Source organism: Dermacentor albipictus, chromosome 1 (assembly GCF_038994185.2).
Source record: "Dermacentor albipictus isolate Rhodes 1998 colony chromosome 1, USDA_Dalb.pri_finalv2, whole genome shotgun sequence".
Taxonomy (NCBI): domain Eukaryota; kingdom Metazoa; phylum Arthropoda; class Arachnida; order Ixodida; family Ixodidae; genus Dermacentor; species Dermacentor albipictus.
Window position 1 is genome coordinate 232,479,483 of NC_091821.1, and position 18,267 is coordinate 232,497,749.

General features: G+C 40.0%; 2 protein-coding genes across 2 annotated transcripts; one reads left to right on the top strand and one right to left on the bottom strand.

The window, feature by feature from the left end:
- Positions 1-394: 394 nt before the first annotated feature.
- On the bottom strand, positions 395-10,189 carry RsfS312 (ribosomal silencing factor RsfS-like protein, 312). Its single transcript, XM_065425871.2, has 3 exons — positions 9,466-10,189; positions 3,860-4,038; positions 395-1,717 (listed from the first exon to the last, which is right to left on the bottom strand). The coding sequence occupies exons 1-3, from the start codon at positions 10,028-10,030 to the stop codon at positions 1,436-1,438; spliced, it is 1,026 nt and encodes a 341-aa protein (XP_065281943.1). The 5' UTR covers positions 10,031-10,189; the 3' UTR covers positions 395-1,435.
- Positions 10,190-10,406: 217 nt separating this feature from the next.
- LOC135897275 (transmembrane protein 41A-like) lies at positions 10,407-18,193 on the top strand. Its single transcript, XM_065425872.2, has 5 exons — positions 10,407-10,927; positions 11,014-11,170; positions 11,251-11,412; positions 12,587-12,725; positions 17,924-18,193. Exons 1-5 carry the CDS (start codon positions 10,827-10,829, stop codon positions 18,100-18,102), a joined length of 738 nt encoding a protein of 245 aa, XP_065281944.1. The 5' UTR covers positions 10,407-10,826; the 3' UTR covers positions 18,103-18,193.
- The last annotated feature ends 74 nt before the right edge of the window (positions 18,194-18,267 follow it).

Below are 18,267 nucleotides of genomic sequence, written 5' to 3' on the forward strand. Positions count from 1 at the left end.
GTGAGATGTGTTCATGTGTAAGCATGACACCATAGTTGTTAGTAAGCGAATGTTTACAAGTTCATATGGCCAATAAATTTACTGTCCTTACTTTATATAGCTGTCTACTAATTCGCTCACACAATCGATCTAATCTCCAATCGATCCAATCCAATCGATCCAACAAAGCGCATCCAATCTTTCCAAATACAATGAACCAAATTTTGCCCAACAGCGCATCCTGCTAAAGTTCAAGACTTCAGTTAACACATTACTAGGGAGTGCTTGTGTAATTTCAGTAGACGAAACGCATACTGTATTCACGCAAGTTTCAGGTACTAAATGCTCAGAATGAGTGTTGCAGTATGTATGCAGCAGATGTTTGCAACCATCACAGTGAAAGCACTGCTACGAATGAGTTTCATTACAACGTTTTACTGCAGCACATTAATAACAGACATTCAAAATACTGTATTCAGGAAACAAAAAATAGAGTTTACTGCCAACAACGTGTAATGGTGTGCACTTAGCAGGATTGCTGCTAGGCTTCTCTATTTAAAAAGCTGCGATATTTTGTCACCTGAAGTTCCTGCTTCCATGTGGCATCACCCTGTGTTTAACAAAGTACTAGTACATAACCAAACACAGCTGCTTGTGACAGATTCCCCATTAGACTGCACATATGTATCGGCACCTAAGCATGCACAGTCACTTCCAACCAAACACATTAATTTTATGTTACTTCAAAAGCTCCACAATATAAGTATGGGTTGTGCTGATTAGTCTCTCAGCTGCCAACTTGAAATGACACACTTGAGTACTAGGACTGCTGCTCCAAATTCACTTGTCCTGGGGCATAACATTAACAATATGACAAAGATATCTTCAGAGAGTTCAAAATCAACCAGATTTCAACAAAAGCGCTTTCTCTTGAAAGCATGCTGTTACCAGTTAAATATGCAAGCTACAAGTTCCATTAAGAAAGCCTAAGTCCCTAATACAGCATGGTAAGTAGGCCCGCACAGTTGATATGGCCAATGAAGTGGCTGATATGAAACTGTCAGCAGTTGCTTCTTATTAACACTCATTAAGTTGCAGCCTGGTGTAGCCTGCAACATCACAAGCGCTAGAGATGGGCAATACTGCTACAAACTGCACAGTGGGCAAATTACCGTCAGGCACAAACGAAAATGTCAATAAGTCTTGAAGGTTCAGTTGTAAGTGAGAACAAAATACTTTGCTGTTCAACTTAAATAGCACTTATCCATTCATATCGCAGTCCAGTATCCACCCAGCAGCTTTGTTCGCTCTTCGTGACATTTATACAGCACAAACTGCATTCTTCACGAGACACCCACACTCTGTGGGGCAATGCACACACACTGACATTAACCGGTTGCACTTATAACAAGGTGAACAGACATAACAAATGCATGTAAGCATGTTGCAGGGTAAATCAAGACTGCAAAGCACATCGATCATCAAGATCTTTGGGTTGCATCTCCTGCATCAGTTGGATCTGCTGTTGCAACAGGTTGTACACTGGATCATCCTTTGCATGTGTAAGGTCATCATAGCGGCTTCCTACAGTCCACAAGGTCTCTACATCATAATGTCTGCGTGCTTCTGCCAAAAATACATGCAACACCACATTCCCCATGTCCAGCACTTTCCAGTCGGCACTTTCTTCTCCCTCAATGAATAGGGTTGGGTCAGTGCTGGCCTTCTTGCGCTTGTACTGCAAGGACAAAAGACAGAGAATATAACATCACTAAGAATATGTACGGGCACATTAAACAAGCGTTGATGAAAAATATTGCAGCACAAAGTTTCATTGTTGACAGCAAGTTATGTAACAATGTAGACGGCAACACAATCCACATGTCACATAGGCACTGCCTAGTGTGGCAGGCACATAAGTGGACGGTATTTGCAGCCTTTTAGCAAGTCAATCAGACCGGACACAAATGGACACTGAATTTTGGCAAGGTTTGATAAATAATTAGGCAGCAAAATACCTAAGGCAGCTCTGAGCAATCAATAAATTCCACTAATGAAACTGTGGACACCTTTTTAAGTTCATAACGACTGTGTCACACAGAGGCAGTCAGCACCAGCCTAATGCAGCTGGCACTGATGAATGCGCCTGTCCAGGAATGAGTAAGCAAGAAAACTTGGCCTTTAGTTTCTTTTCTCAGAATTGAAAAATTGAGAACACAACTGAAGACAATTTAGGCTGGGATGATGCATTTAATGGCTTGCATGAAAATGAGAGCTGAAAGGTATTGGATTCCATTCAATCTGCTTCACGTGCTAAACTACATAATAATAAAAGCAATTCTACATATTCACATGTGTGTATCTGAGTGCTGCGAGTGGCTTATATAATTTATTTATAGTAATTTATTTATAGTTTACTTCTTACAACAAATGACCAGTAACTTTATAGTATAACTGTGCCTTTCATAATTCATTGCTCAGTGGAGAATAGACAATTGAATGTTATCATTGATGCATGGTGATGAAAGATCTCCTGCCTAGGGTTCCCGCTGATTTCTTTGGATTGATATAGGCTTGTATTGGAATGTTGATTCCCTGTCCAAGTTGTGCACCATGAGATGAAGAATTACATGCTTAATACCTGGTACTATCTACTGCAATATAATAATCCACTATGTAGAATTTCACAGTGCAGCTAACAGGTGTTGCACCTGTTATTAGCAAAAACATCCCACAGCTTTTCAAATAATTCTGACATACGCTGCTTCCGAAAGCATAGCATGAGTGCTCTTTGCTAGAAATGTTTACCTGGAGAAAAAAATTCATTAAAAAAAAAGACTCGGCCGGTATGAATAGCCATTGAGCTAAAATTTTTCTATTCATGTTTTTATCTCTTTCTATTCTCATTTTTCTACGTTTCCAACCCTAGCTTCACTTCTTGATTGCAAATGTAAATTTCCTTCTCATGATCAGGGTCCTCTAGGAGTAATTGACCGTTTACCTAATCAATTAATCACAGGGCACCCTTATCATGAGAAGGAAATTTACAGAAGAATAAAAATGTTGGAGCGCATATGGCAGACATTGTCAGCTCCTGACTGAAAGCTTACCATTATTATTGAAAAGAAAGATGTACAATTAGCACATTTTACCGGTGCTAACATATGGGGCATAAACTTGGAGAGTGACAAAAAAGCTTGAGAACAAGTTAAGGAATGCGCAAAGAGCGATGGGACAAAGAATGTTAGGCACAATGTTAAGAGACAGAAAGAGAGCATTGTGGATCAGAGAGCAAACGGGGATAGCCGATATTCTAACAGACATTAAGAGAAAAAAATTCAGCTGGGCAAGTCGTGTAATGCGTAGGTTAGATAACCGGTGGACCATTAGGGTTACAGAATGGGTGCCAAGAGAAGGGAAGCACAGTCACGGACCGCAGAAGACTAGGCAGGACGATGAAATTAGGAAATTCGCAGGTGTTAGTTAGAATCGGTTGGTGCAGGACAGGAGTAATTGGAGATCGCAGGAAGAGGGCTTTGTCCTGCAGTAGACATAAAATAGGCTCACGATGATGCTTTATCATTTTTCTCTTTTTTTCTATCTTTAGTTTTCATGTCTGCTTACTACCAAAGCTTGACTGCTTATCACAAAATACAAAAAGGATAGACCGCAGAACTTTTCTTCACCCCATTCAATGTACTGTACATAAAAACACTAGCCATTGCTATTTTCCACTACTGTTCCAAGCTACCATTCTTCATGTTCTGTGTGAATGGAAAATTTAACCTATGTTTCCCGGCTCACACACAGAAAATACGAGACAGTCTACATAAACTCTTTACTATGAGTATGGTATCAAAATGGGCATAAGTTGCCATACCAATTTTCGCAAAAATTCTGTCACTCCTCGAGATTGACGTGGTGAGATTGCTGTTGCTAAAACCAAGTAGTCTGCATACGTCATCTCCTTTGGAACTGTGATAACAGCAATGTCAGACAGCTTTTCTTCTCGTAGAATGTTAACCAGCTCTTCAACTTCAAAGACACCAGTTTCACCACCTGTGGGGAAAATGAGAGAGGAATAATTATGGCAGTCACATAGCTAAACAAGAGGGGAAGAAAAGGTTGCTTATGCTCAAATTTCAGCCCAACAATGACAAACTGTCAGCAGATGTTGTGTCCATGTCACTCATGCCAGGTACTTTTCAGTGATGCATACAATATGACAGGCTGTCCTTGCGACAAGTGGCATACAGTTGGAAAGAGTGAAATTAAGGAAAGGAAACGGTAGCCAGACACTGGCACCCACCTAAATGTTACAACAAATACAGTGAACATATATACCTTCTCATCTCTGCAAAACCAAAGCATCAAAACTTATATGGTTTACATCAGACCGTGGCCCAAAGTCAAGGAGACCTCTATCTGCTGTTAACTAAAGAAAAATTTAACCAGAAACTGCAATGGTTTTTCCAACCTCCTACTAGCAATTAGCACCACATTCTTAGGAACTAGCATCTAATGGCTGTGAAATAGGGGCTCAATTTTGTTTGAAGCTTGTCTAAAGATGCCAAAAATGAAATTGCTTGCATGCGTGTGCTTTTTTTATTTACGTGACCATTATATGATTGAAGCTTTTGCCCATTCGTTGACATTTGAACTCATTACATTATGGCCACCACAAGGAAGCCTTGTTCATTCTGAACAAAGCCTCCTTATGTTTCTGCACTAAACATTTTTTTCTTCCCTGCCTCATTTGACTGTTTCCTAGCTAATAAGCTTGCTGAACTTTGTATCTACGGCACCACGGATTGTGAAGCTGCAAAACAACCACTTTTCTGTCACTCCCTTTTCCCAAGGAGTTAGATAATAATACAGACTTGATTCAGCTAAGTTCAGGAATAGCAATCAAACTTCTTGGCTGCAGGATATCCTGGTCACAATAGTGCAGTGTTTGAAAAGGCACAGAGCAGACAAACGATAAGACCAGTGGCAGTGGAACAAGGTAATAAGAAACCTGGTGCAATTTCATGCTTATTCATGCTATTATAACAGTGGCAAAAAGGGTTCAATATTTGCTTCACTGACCAAACCACTGAAAATGTGCAGTCTTGAAAGATGTAAAGTAATGACAGTGGATGGCAGCAACAGCAGGCATGTTGCGAGGAATGCTTGCATGTTTTGCCTTGAAAAGTGACTTAAATAAACGTTAAAGTTAAATGTTAGCCAACATATGATAGGAAGAATTGAGAAGGCATAAGCAAGCCTTATAAAGCTATTTCTGTTCTCATCCAGCAATGATATCCAGCAATGCCCGGGTGTTGTAACAAAATTTAGTGATCACTGACCCTTTCATATTTCTTTATCACTGCGATAAATGTGTAAACTACCCTTTTACATGATTTAGTGATCACATAAGTGTACACTGCAATTGTGTAGCCACCAGACTTGGTAGTACATGTGATTATCATGCTTTATTTTTCCCAATGGTACCTAACACCATGCTTTCCTTCAAGTCAGAGTTTCTCACTATATTACCTAGAGGGAAATCTGGCACCCCTGTCTATGGGAATTTTCTAACAAGCGCTGTGCCATCATGGGAATGGCGGCATATGGGTGTGCGAGGCTTGTGTTGGCTGGTGTCGTACGAGGCTTCATCTAAAACATGGATATTTTTTATTTATTTATTTTTTATTTACAGGATACTGCCGGCCTTAGTCTTAGGCCTTGGGCAGGAGTGGACAGTGCGATATACAGATGAACAAAACAAAAATTAACAGCAAAAATCATTACAAGAATTCAATACATTGCAATAGACATATTCCATGATCCGCACAAGCCGTACAGAGCATTCCAACGAAACAAGAATTCAATACATTGCAATAGACATATTCCATGATCCGCACAAGCCGTACAGAGCATTCCAACGAAAAAAGCATTACAAAATTTCAATATATTTTAAAATACGGATTTTCGCTGAGCCGCAAAAGCTGTACAGAACATAATGATAACAACGGGATATTGATAAGGAGGAGTCGCATTCATACTGGTATGCTGAAAGACATCGCGCATGCTCGGTAGGTTGAGCAGCAAGAAATCTACAAATAGCAATGACAGGCAAGCGAAAATAGCACTTCCGTATATTGTAAAGCAAAGAGGAAAAAGAAAAATTACATTCATACATACATATATATATAACATCGTCTAAGTGCTATTCAGCTGGTTGCAGAATGACTGGACGGTCGGGCATTCCACTGTACTCGCAGAGAGTGCGTTCCACTCACCTATCGTACGAGGAAAAAATGTGTTTTTAAATACGTTTGTTCTGCAAGAAAATTCCTTTATTTTCTTCTGATGATTAGATCGTGTTGCACGCCTAGTAACTAAAGTAATATACGTATCCTTATCTATCCCCAGCATATCATGGTAAAGTAAATACATGTATTTCAGACGGTCCCTATATCGCCTTAATTTTAATGTTTCCAGGTTAATTTCATTAATAAGAACTGTTGGAGATACGTGCCAGCTATAACAGTTAAACACGAATCTAACAGATTTTCTTTGAATATTTTCCAATTGAGTAATGTTCTTCAGGGTGTACGGGTCCCACACTACCGAGGCGTACTCAAGAATTGGCCTAATATACGTTTTGTACGCTAAAAGACGGATTTCTTGTGTGGACTGTCGGAGCGACCTTCTCAAGTAACCAAGTTGGCGCATTGCCTTTCTTGAAATATAAGATATGTGGTCGTTCCATCTAAGGTCGGATGAAATTACGAGGCCTAAGTATCTGTAGCTACTAACCGTAGATATATTATTACCACTGAAGCTGTAAGAAAATTTTAAGGGGTGGCGTTTTCGTGTTACTGACATAGCAACCGTTTTCTTTGCATTAATATTCATTTGCCATGTGGCACACCACGCTTCTACCTTGGCTAGTGAAGAATTCAAGTGGACCTGATCATCTACGCTATTAACTTCTTGATATAGTAGTATACAGTCGTCTGCAAATAAACGTATTTTCACGTTTACTTCTTTTATTAAGTCATTGACAAAGATTAGAAAGAAAAGAGGCCCAAGGACGGACCCCTGTGGAATGCCCGATCGAACCGGTGCTGATCCAGAAAGCGCGCCGTCAATAAACACACTTTGCCGCCTTAACGACAGATACGCTGAAATCCATGAAATCAAAGAATCATTTTTAAGTATTGTTTGTAGCTTTAACAGCAGTTTAGTGTGAGACACACGGTCGAATGCTTTTTCGAAATCTATGAATATTAAATCAATTTGGCCCTGTTTATCTAGAACTGCTGCGAGTTCGTGGACAGTTTCCAGTAGCTGTGTTGTTGTAGACAGTCCCTTCCGAAACCCATGCTGCCTAGGATCAATGATATTGTTGTCATTAAGAAAGACCGAAATATGTTTAAATATAATATGCTCAAGGGTTTTTGCACATGTGGGTAACAGTGAAATTGGTCTGTATGAAGTGATAAGCGACCTGTTTTCTGATTTGGGTATCGGGGTAACCTTTGCGTACTTCCAGTCATCCGGAACTTCCGCACGCGATAAAGACTTGCTAAATATGATGCACAGATATTTTGAGCACCACTCGGCATATCTCACGAGAAAGGCAGTAGGTATGCCGTCCATTCCAGGCGATTTCTTTGTATTCAAATTTAACAAGAGAGATAAAATGGCTACACAAATAACGTGTACTTAGAATAAAAGCTTCATAAAAGGTTTTAATTCACCAATATTACGTTTTTCAAAAAAGTTTACTCACCTACAATGCATAATCCAGCAAATAAAGAGGTTTTTTTTTATAGCTGGCTGCGATTTGGGAGTGGCACGTGTGACGCTTCTTGGTATTTTGTTCATTTGCTTGCATTTATATATTGGATAATAATACAAAATAAAACAAGCAGTCGAATGTTGGCACTCCCCCTGTCCACTCCTGTCGCTCCTTGTTCGCACTAAGCGACCATAATTTTTTATGGTCTACTGAGCAATATCAACCAACTAGCCTAGCAACATGTATTTCTGAAGAAAAGCAATGACAAACTGTTCCAAAGTGAGCGTGAACCTTGTTGTCTGTCCTCCAACTTTAGCAGCCAGCTGATACTTCTAATGTTTTATATAATTGTACACCGAATCACAAGTCCTCATAGTTAAAACAAAACACAATCTTGTGTAATAACAGCACTAAAACAGCTCTATACATGCTGTTTTAGTAGGAAATGAATTATTGCAACAGACGGAATGGTGCTAGCCAGGCGAGTCTTCAAGGCATGGAGGAAGGGAAACGTTTACCTGCAGCCTCCTCCATCTTTCTTGATGGTAAATAAACATTATTATTATTATTATTATTATTATTATAGAATGGGGCATTACGTCATGCAGCCAGCCTTGGCAAGCGAACGCTCGTGAAGCCGCAGTGGTGGCCCAACACGTGACCTCTTGAGCCGAGATCATGGAGCAAGAATGGAGATTTGCTGAGACATTTGGTCCCCAGTAGGTATGCCAGCAGTTTTTATTAGGTGTGCGCTTGTTTAGCTGCCCTGCCATGGCTCTGCCTGCAGAGCAGGAACACTAAAACCAACTGCACACTTTGACGGCGTGTTGGGCCACCACTGGCCCAGCAGATTTTGGCTTCAATCGCGTTGCGGTATGCTTCCTCCTCTTTTTTCCTTTCTCCATGTTTCAAGGTGTCCTGGCTCTCCGAGAACGATGCCAATCCGAAGTTGCCACGTAACAGCATTCCCATGCATACAACAGCTCAGCAGTGCCTAGGTAATATAGTGAGAAACTCTATGCTTCATGTTGTATAATGAGAAGGTATATTTTGTTATCTTGTTGCATGTCAAGAAATGTACTACCTGCTTCAAGTGGAAACAGCCAAAGACAGTGCTCTGGAGATACTGTCTTAGTTGTGCCAATGGATTACTAGCAGCGGCATACATCAGTAAACGTATGATAATCATTGATTAAATAAATAATTGACCAAAATTCATAAATGCTTACTCTAGAGCACATGCTGTAGTTGAAGGCAGTCAGTGCTCCGTCCATGTGTAGGAAGTTCGGAACCCTGAGACTAGCAGTAGCTGCAATATGACTCTCCAATCTTGCGAAGAAATGTAATAGCATTCAAGTTAATATTTAACCGAAAAGGTTCCCTCGTGCAATACAGGTCCAAATAATGCATAGCGTAGCAGAATTTTAGGGCAAGTATCTCGAAACTGGTGCAAGTCTCGGGATTCCGGCTAAGTGGACATGACTCGAGCACTGTATGGCTTCAATTCAGCAGTTACAAGTTTCCCGAAGTGTCTAAGAACCAAATCTTACATATCTGGTAATCTGTGTCTTCTCGATGAAGCCGGTTACCTTGAAAGCGATAGTCAAGCTAGCGGCTCAAGCCCTAAATGCGTCGGCGAGAAGTGAAACATTTGTTTGAGTAGACGTAACTGCATCATCGGGCGTGATACTCACGTTTTAAGTTGAAGCCTTCAAGTGGATCAACTTTGATGTTTTGAGGAATGTAATCCACATCAGCATCAGGCAATGCGCTTTGCTCCTCAGCCGAGTCCAGGATTATCGACGAGTCTTCGTCTGCAAAGAGCTTCTTAGCGTTAGCCCTGGCAGAATGCAGCATGCTGCGCATTCGAGGGCCATCCGTCCCTTTTTCTTTTGGCAGGTCTCCTTTCGTTGCGGCAGCGGGCGCTGGACTACTGCCGCTGCTACCGCCTCCGGCAGGGCTCGGCTTTGGCGGCACGCACTCGAAGTCGCGCCAAATGTCATTCAAAATTGAGCGCGTTTCGTCATCTGGTTCAATCAAGGGCTTCTTGGAAGATTGACTGCTTTCCAGTTTTGAGTCCACTACGTCGTCTTTTCGCAGAGACGAATGACGAGCGGAGAAATGACGTCGTAAAGCAGCCTGGTTGGCCAACCGTTGACATAGCTGGTCGCGATGAACATCGGCAGCCCGGTAGCCTATTTGTCTCACACCGAGTCCTCCTAGTCGGAAAAGCGTGGTTAGCACCATCTGCGAGCCCATCGTGATGTATGAACTCCTCAGTCCTCGACAGCGCAACGACCGGTGTTTCAATGAGCCACCTCGGTGCTGAGGCACACTCCACCTGCGCGATTTTGTCCAGCCACAGGGCCACTGCTGATGCGACACGGCCGACGAAACCGGAAAGACCTTGCCTTACAATAACGGAAGCAATCGGAACTCCCAAGGTTATCAGTAGGCAAACTTTACGTCACCCAAATTATGCAATTCGCTCGATGGCCGTGCAACGGTATAAAAAAACTTATAAGGTAAACTTGCTTTTCACCCAATTAGCACATCTAAAACGTTATTTAGCCAGAACTTAATTGTTAAGTTTGATTCGTAATCTCACATATCCGCGTAAACGCCAGTAGGAGCGTAGGAGGCGCTGGTGGCGTGGACACAGCCCAAGCAGACTGCGCCGCTACTTCCTCTTACCTCGTCGTGTTTCGTCGCCGAAAATCTGGCTTTGGCACCGTTTATTTTAAATGGCATTGCACATTAGCAGCAAAGAAAGTTGCTGCTAGCCTCCTAAAAGGGCAGTATTTGTAGCTCGAAAGCGGGCGGTCGCCTTGGTATCGTAAGATTACTTGGTGCAGACGACTAAGCTTATCGTGCGTTACGGTATACTTTTGGTTCTGTACTTCAGGTGATTACACTTGCGCAAACGAGAAATTGGTCGCACCACTGTTTCAGTATACTATGATATGCCTTAGTGATAATTGATTTCACTACGTGAATGAATTGTTGCACCGTCGACTGTTGTAGGTTCGCAGCAGTTACTATGAAACACGCTTAAATGATGCATATTCTGCTACTTCCAGCCTGTGCGGCTATTGGCACAGGATGGTTATATCTCCTCACTACGCTACTTCCGAGCGTCGGCCACGACGATGATGCGTAAGCAAAAAATATGTTACTGCCGCTCTTAGAAAACAGATTACATCATTCGTGATAGCGTCTAATATGCAAGCATTGTGTTTCAGGAGTCGCCTGAAGTTTCCTAGCAGTCATCAAGAATTGAAAGAATTAGCGGAGCTACTGAATTCCTACAAAGAGCAACACGCAGCTTATGTTTTGGTGCTGTTTTCATCGGCATACTTGTACAAGCAAACGTTTGCCATTCCGGGATCCGTTTTTCTGGTGAATAATATTTATTATATGCTCAAGGCAGTAGTTCATGTTTATGTGTGAAAGTTAATATGTTGTCTTGGTTTCTTTAGAATGTTCTGGCTGGTGCACTGTTCGGCATCTGGAAAAGTTTTTTGTTGACTTGCCTGCTTTCTGGAATAGGCGCATCACAGTGCTATTTGCTCTCCAAATTTTGTGGCCAAAAGTACGTTGCGAGTTACTTTCCTGATAAAGTAAAGCTTTTCCAAGACAAGGTATGTACTAACTCATATCTGATCTCACTGCACTAAACATAGTGTTTCAATTGAGTGCAACCAAGACAATATTGCTTTTATTAAGATCTATAACTGCTTTGATGTATGTTGGCGGAATATTTTGCATATGTGTGAGCTATATGTAACAGCACACTTACATGTACTTCACCAACACGGTAAATGAAACCCATGTGAGCATTTAAAGGTAGGGTCGCTAACTTTGTCAACGTCATGTTTTTTGTGAAGAGTACTATAACCAAAACTTTTTTGAAAACAACAAAGTAGAGATACACCAAGACATTGCATTATTGAAATTTATTGGAAGGCTTTATATAAGATTTTGAACACTTAAGTCACATAGTCCTGGGTTGTGCAGAGGGCAAATGTGTGTCCATTTCACTCATGTGTGTAGTCCCAACTGGCTATGCCAGGTGATGCAGTAAGCGTAAACAGTGGGTATGATGTATCGGAGATTAGCAGAGGATACACTTGGACGTTTACGAAAAGGTCCAGAAGAAAAAAAAGCAAAGGGATGGACAATTCAGTCTCGTACCATGACGTTGAAAAGTTTTAAGGAATTAGGAATGAACGTGCTTGTGACACATTGTCTGATATGTAGGAACGACAGACTGTGTTTGCGATGCAGTTTATAATGCGCCAATTTGGAAAGAACTAGAAAATTGGCAAATGATGTGCCAGTGTGGGGGCTAAACCCGCACCTGGCACTGGCTGCCACTTCAGCCCCCACAGTGGCATTGTGAGAGAAAAACCGGCTGTGCCAGGGGAAATATCACCAGGTGACAACCCTCTTTACAATTTTACTGTTTACAAGTTTAAGTGCAAAGCACAGGTGGCACTGGAACCACCTGCTGCTCATAGTTATGGTTTTGTCTAATGTGTATAATTTAGGACAAGATGTGCAAATAATTTTTATACAGTGGTAATGCAGTATTCATGGCACTCTGCTGCTTTTAAATTTACTCACATGTAGCCATTATCAAGAAGGTAGAAACTGTTTAATGCATTCTTGTGGAAAGCAAAACTTGTGTCCTTTACAAGGTCAATGAGGTTGCAAAATTCCTCTCTTCACTTGCAACCTGTGCATAGCCATTAGCATATACCTTTGAACTTGCTGTGCATACAAACAAGGTTCCTTTTGATGCTGTCCATTCAGGTCAAGGAAAACAGAGACCGCCTCCTGTATTGGCTTCTCTTTTTGCGTTTATTCCCGATGACACCAAACTGGTTTCTCAACATTGCGTCTCCAGTTGTTGGTGTTCCACTGCACCTGTTCTTCATATCAGTTTTGATTGGTAAGCTCCAATTGTCATGTAAAATCAAGAGCAGAAATGCTAGTACATAACTGGTTCATGTACAGGCTTGCAGTTCAGCTGTATAAATTGACTTCTTATTCCAAGATATGAAAGACAAAGAAAAAAAATGTAGTGATGCTTCCAATTGACCACAACATCTGGATGTGTCAAATGAAAGGGGACAGAGTGAGCAGAAGCATGGAAAATGAAGTGATTGCAATCTATTCAACAATACACATCATAATCGCTAAAGAGGGGACTTACTGCTCTGCAGGAAGGTGATGTGTAATAATGAGAATTATTTATTCTTGTACCAAATATATGCACTATGAGTGACGTGGTAGATATATTTACACAGCACTTGTTTTGTGGTGTATGTTTGCTTGGTCCTTGTTTAGTTAGCTGTTTCAGCTTACTTGGACAGATGCTCATTCTGTGCTTAAAATGTGTGGGACCTCCTCTTTTTTTCATTGAGGCCATAGTAGCAGTAGCATGCTGTCATAGTAGCTGAAATATGATGATGCAGACTTATCAAATAAACAATACCACAGACCCATTTTACTTGCAAATGTACAGAAAGTGCATTAAAAAAAAGAGAGAGAGCGCCATATGAAGAAAACTTTTTTTGTGCCCTATTCCTTTTTCTAGCCAGTCTGACCAACTTGCTCAAAGCTAGGGTACTATACTAGAGCCATTCTACTTGACAGTTTCCTTGGAATTGACTGGGTGTACCAACTTGGACTACTTAACTAATTGAGTGATTCTTTATTGGTTTATCGCATATACATGTGATGGGAGGCGAAGGGAAAAGCCATTCAAGGACGACTTGAGGGAGTCCTTTGCCCCCAATACTGGCAAAGACAGCAGCAGATGCACACACATTTTGTTCCCATTGTCATACACTTTCACGAAACCATCATTTTAAACACAACATTGTCATACACTTTGACAAAACCTTAAAATTAAGCACGTCACTAATTACTACCCTACACAGATAATCATGCGTTGGCATACGTCACTTCGCATCAGCATTGAACACCAGCACAATATTTCACAACAATGTACGCATAGTAATAGTGGCATTAAACTGTATAATACAAATCATAAACAGCTATAGAGGTCAATGTTAGGCTAGAAAGAATGCATACAAGTCAGATAATTTTACTTTGCAAATATCAATTTGTTTTTCATTATAGTCATTTAGTAGACATGGAAGTTTGTTGTGAAACATTTGCCAACCATAGCCAGTACGACAATACAGAACATTCCATATTTCTGTTGTTCTTGTGTTATTTGATACTTCCTTCGTATGGAGATTTACTAACCCCATGAAGAGATAATTATGACAGTCACAATTTAGGCAACATTCACGCAACAATTTATACTCATATGTGTCTTGTGCCCTAATTATTCTAAATTTACTAAAGAGCTCCGCAGCAGAATGCCAGATTGGTACATTCTCAATTATTCTCAAAACTCTTTTTTGCATTACTAATAGCCACGAGAAGTTCGATTGTGTAGTTGTCCCCCAGACCAAATAATTGGCAATAAAGAGGAAGCATTAACTTGAAGCAAAGTGCAATTACCCCATTCAAACACATGTAACAAACAGAAATGATTTTGTGAAATAACCACTGCACTGATTTAAATGAAATTTGTTGCATTTAACAGAGAAAGTTAAACTATAGCGACTCTAGAAAGCAGAATTTTTGTGTAGGGCCTTTTTACGTAGAAATTACCCAAAATTATTAAGTTTAAAAAAGAAAACTGAAGCACGAGAAAAAAATATATATATTGCAGTTCTATAAACTGCATCTGTTAGAGCATCTGCAGCGGACAAACTTAATATATGAATTTGCAGCAAATGTGAAAATGTTACAATGTTTACAAGGGTATTGCAAAAGTCTTATATTTCAGAGCGGTGTAAAATACCGCAATTTTGCCTACATTAAGTGTATTATTAGGTGCAGTTTACATAATTGTGATATTCTTTTAATTGCCAAGTTACAGAGTCGAAAACTTGGTGCTTGAGCTTTTTTTCAGTTTCGCAACTTAAAAAAAAAATGCCCCCGAAAAAATCTGCTTCCATAGTCACTAGATTTTTAACTCCTTTTAAACACAACAAACCCCAATAAAATCGGTGCAGTGGTTGCTGAAAAAAACAGCTTCTCAATTTCCATGTATCTATATAGGAGCTCCTGAGCTGAAGCTTCCTCTTAAGAGGTGGCTCTTTTGATCCCTTCACATCACTATATGTGTAAGTTAAAAGATGAATGTTAAGTAACTAACAGGACACAAGGTAAATATGACTGAATAAGTGCTGCTTTCAACTGCATTGATTGCTTGCAAATGAGCATGTGAGTTCATATGTGAAACGCACACCAATTATATCACATGCAAGGTTAAGTAGATTATGCTATGTCAAAGACAGATGGGCGATACTGTAGAGGTTCATTTTAAGCAAGTTGTAGTACTTGCGATGCTCCTATTTAGCTAATTAGCCAAGACCTATTTCTTCATCTAAGGGGCACAAATACTTAATGAAAAATTATGAACTCTATTCAGAGTTCAAGTGAAATTTTCATCAGGTTATATCTTACATGTTGTCTGGTCTTTAGGTATGAAGGAGGTGATGTCAGTGTGTTAAATATGCCACACACACATACACAGAGAGAGAGAGAGAAAAGTAAAAGCTTGTGCAGTAGGATTAAGGTACTCTCAAGCATGGTCTCTACTAGTGGAGTGTCTGCATGCATGCACATGTTAAAGCTACATGCAGGAATTACAGCTAGCCCAAAATCCAGTGATTTCTCACCAATGCTATTTTTTAACGAAGATTTATTGTCAATATAAGGTTTACTTTCCTTTACCTTTGAATGGTATTCATAAAATGAGTGCTGTACACTTGTAAAGGCCTGTGATAATTAAAACCTCTCTGGTGTAATAGTTCCTGGAGGAATATTGTAAATGATTAGAAGGAATACTGTAATCATTGTGCAGGCAATCACATAATTTATGTAGACCAGCTGTCACAGATCATTGGTTCATTTTAAAATTTCAAAAATGCCCACATGTTTCATAAGGCCTCTATGACACATTTTTAGAGCCTGCCACTTAAGGTATGCTGCATGCCTTATGCATAACCTAAACATAATGGCTTTTGCCTATTCTTTGCATTTATGATTGTAAATTCAGAAGTGCTCAGTGTGATCTACTGAATTCATGACAGGAGGCTTTGGTATATTGCGAATAACCACACTTGAAGTTCCTTGCTGGTCCTTCGTTTCTCATTCAGATAATATAAATGTGTTAAATTTGGACCAGAAATGGTTAAGTACACAATGCATGTCCATCACACAGCAGTGAGCACATTACATACACTTTAGGACGATTTTTATTACGGCACACTATTTCCTGTTTGTTAGTGCATTTGTTAGTGCACACACTATTTCCTGTTTGTAAGTGCCACAGTAAGGTACTCAACTATTATGTAGCCGTTCAGGATGTGTGTTCGCTGGATTTTGTGTTAGAAGCATTGCTTCAGGATTTGCACAACTTGTAGGTAGTAAAAATAAAAGTAACGATAAAAATGTAGACAAATGCAGTACATGCATCCATGAATTTGAGCAACTTCAGGCATTGAAGAAAGTTACTGTAGTACTGAAATATGCATCACAGGTTGCATAAAACATACCGTGGAAGTATATTCTGCTGCTGTTGCAATCAGCATCTCCTGAAGCAATAAAGAGGGAACACCCAATCACTATCAAGACGCTGCGGAGTGAAAGTCTGGCACTATTGTTTGAGTTGATGACCACAGTTCCACTGCACTGATGTCTTTTTTGGGGCAAATTCTACCTACAAGTACCAAAATACATGCCAAGCTCATTTGAAGCACTTAAGATTATCAGAAACCTGTTTATAGCTTGCAAGTGTGATTTCAAATCCACATGCAACTTTTACATGCCTCTTGGGTCAGTCCACCTCTTATCTATTGTGTCCTTGACAACTAGCACAAACAAAGGGCATCAGCAAGGGGGAAAAAGATTAGGCAGAGTGTGGAAACCCATTATACACCAAGAAATGCATAACGGAAAAGGCATTAGAGGGGGATGCTTGTGAAGAGGCAGAGAGAGACTAGAACAGGAAGTGTCGAGTGTGCGAGATACCGATAAGCAACAAGTGCCAAGGGCACAGGTGGAGTTGCCCTTCAATTGCACCACTGCACAGTGATTGCGTGTAGTTTGCAATGCACCCTTAGTTTGCTTGTACATGCCAATGCACACAGCATTGCAATGTACACTTCAGCATGCTCTTTTTGATGCTCTCGAATGGTTATGCACGAGGAAATTCTAGAAATGCTGTGCATTTTAAATGTGTTTGAAAAATGCTGAATGCCAACCTTAAAAGTTCATGTTTCTGCTCATGACACTCCATACGCAAAGTAGCTGGTACCAGTAATGCTTGAGCTTGTAAAAAAAAAAAAATGTCCTCTTAACATCGCTCAAGTTTCAAGATATGCTATAATGATTCATTAATCACATCCAATCAGAGGCAGGAACAACACCGGCAGTGGAGATGGTGCTACCAACAAAATACTGCTAAACAGATATGTGTATGACAGTTTTCATGTACAATTCAGCTTAATTTTCCTGAAACTGATGCTAGCAAAGCTTTTACAGAAGATTGAAGGGTAGGTAGTAAGGGCTTTATAATTGAACTAATTACCTGCAATTTGTAAGAGTTGATATGATATGAATCGACAAATGATTAGACTTAACTTTGTTCATTCCTAGTTCACTTTCCTCAAGCTGATGTTATGTACAAATATGTCATTAAAATACATATGAATTTTTCGTTCCTTGCCTGAATGATTTATTTCAACCTTAGCTGAGCTTGCCAAAATTTATTGATGAAGAAGCATAATAGTGGAATATGCAGTGTACCTTTCTGCTTGCAGTGAAAAAAATCACCCCAGTTGATGAATACATGCTATCTTTTACTGTGGGGTTTAAGTTTCCTGTGAACCAAAATGTGCTAGAGCCTTAGATTTTTTATCACTATTTACAATGATGCAACAACAAAAAAATTTTCTTCAATGTTCCACAGCCTTTGAATTATTTTTCAGTGACACCTTATCTACTAAGTAATTTTTTATTGTTAACACTTTTCTAAACCCAGGCATTTCTTTCTTGCAGGTTTGATGCCTTACAACTTTATATGTGTGCAGACAGGCTGCATACTCTCAGAGTTGAAGTCTATGAATGACATACTCACATGGACTACAATGGCCAAGATGGCAGCCATTGCAGGCGTTGCACTTTTACCAAGCCTTCTGATGAAAAGACGTGTCAAGAAAGAGTGCGATATGAACTGACAAATGATTAGACTTAACTTTGTTCATTTCTAATTCACTTTTCTCAAGTTGATGTTGTGTACAAATGTCATTAAAATACATATGAATTTTTTGTTCCTTGCCTGAATGATTTATTTCAACCTTAGCTGAGCTTGCCAAAATTTACTGATGAAGAAGCATAATAGT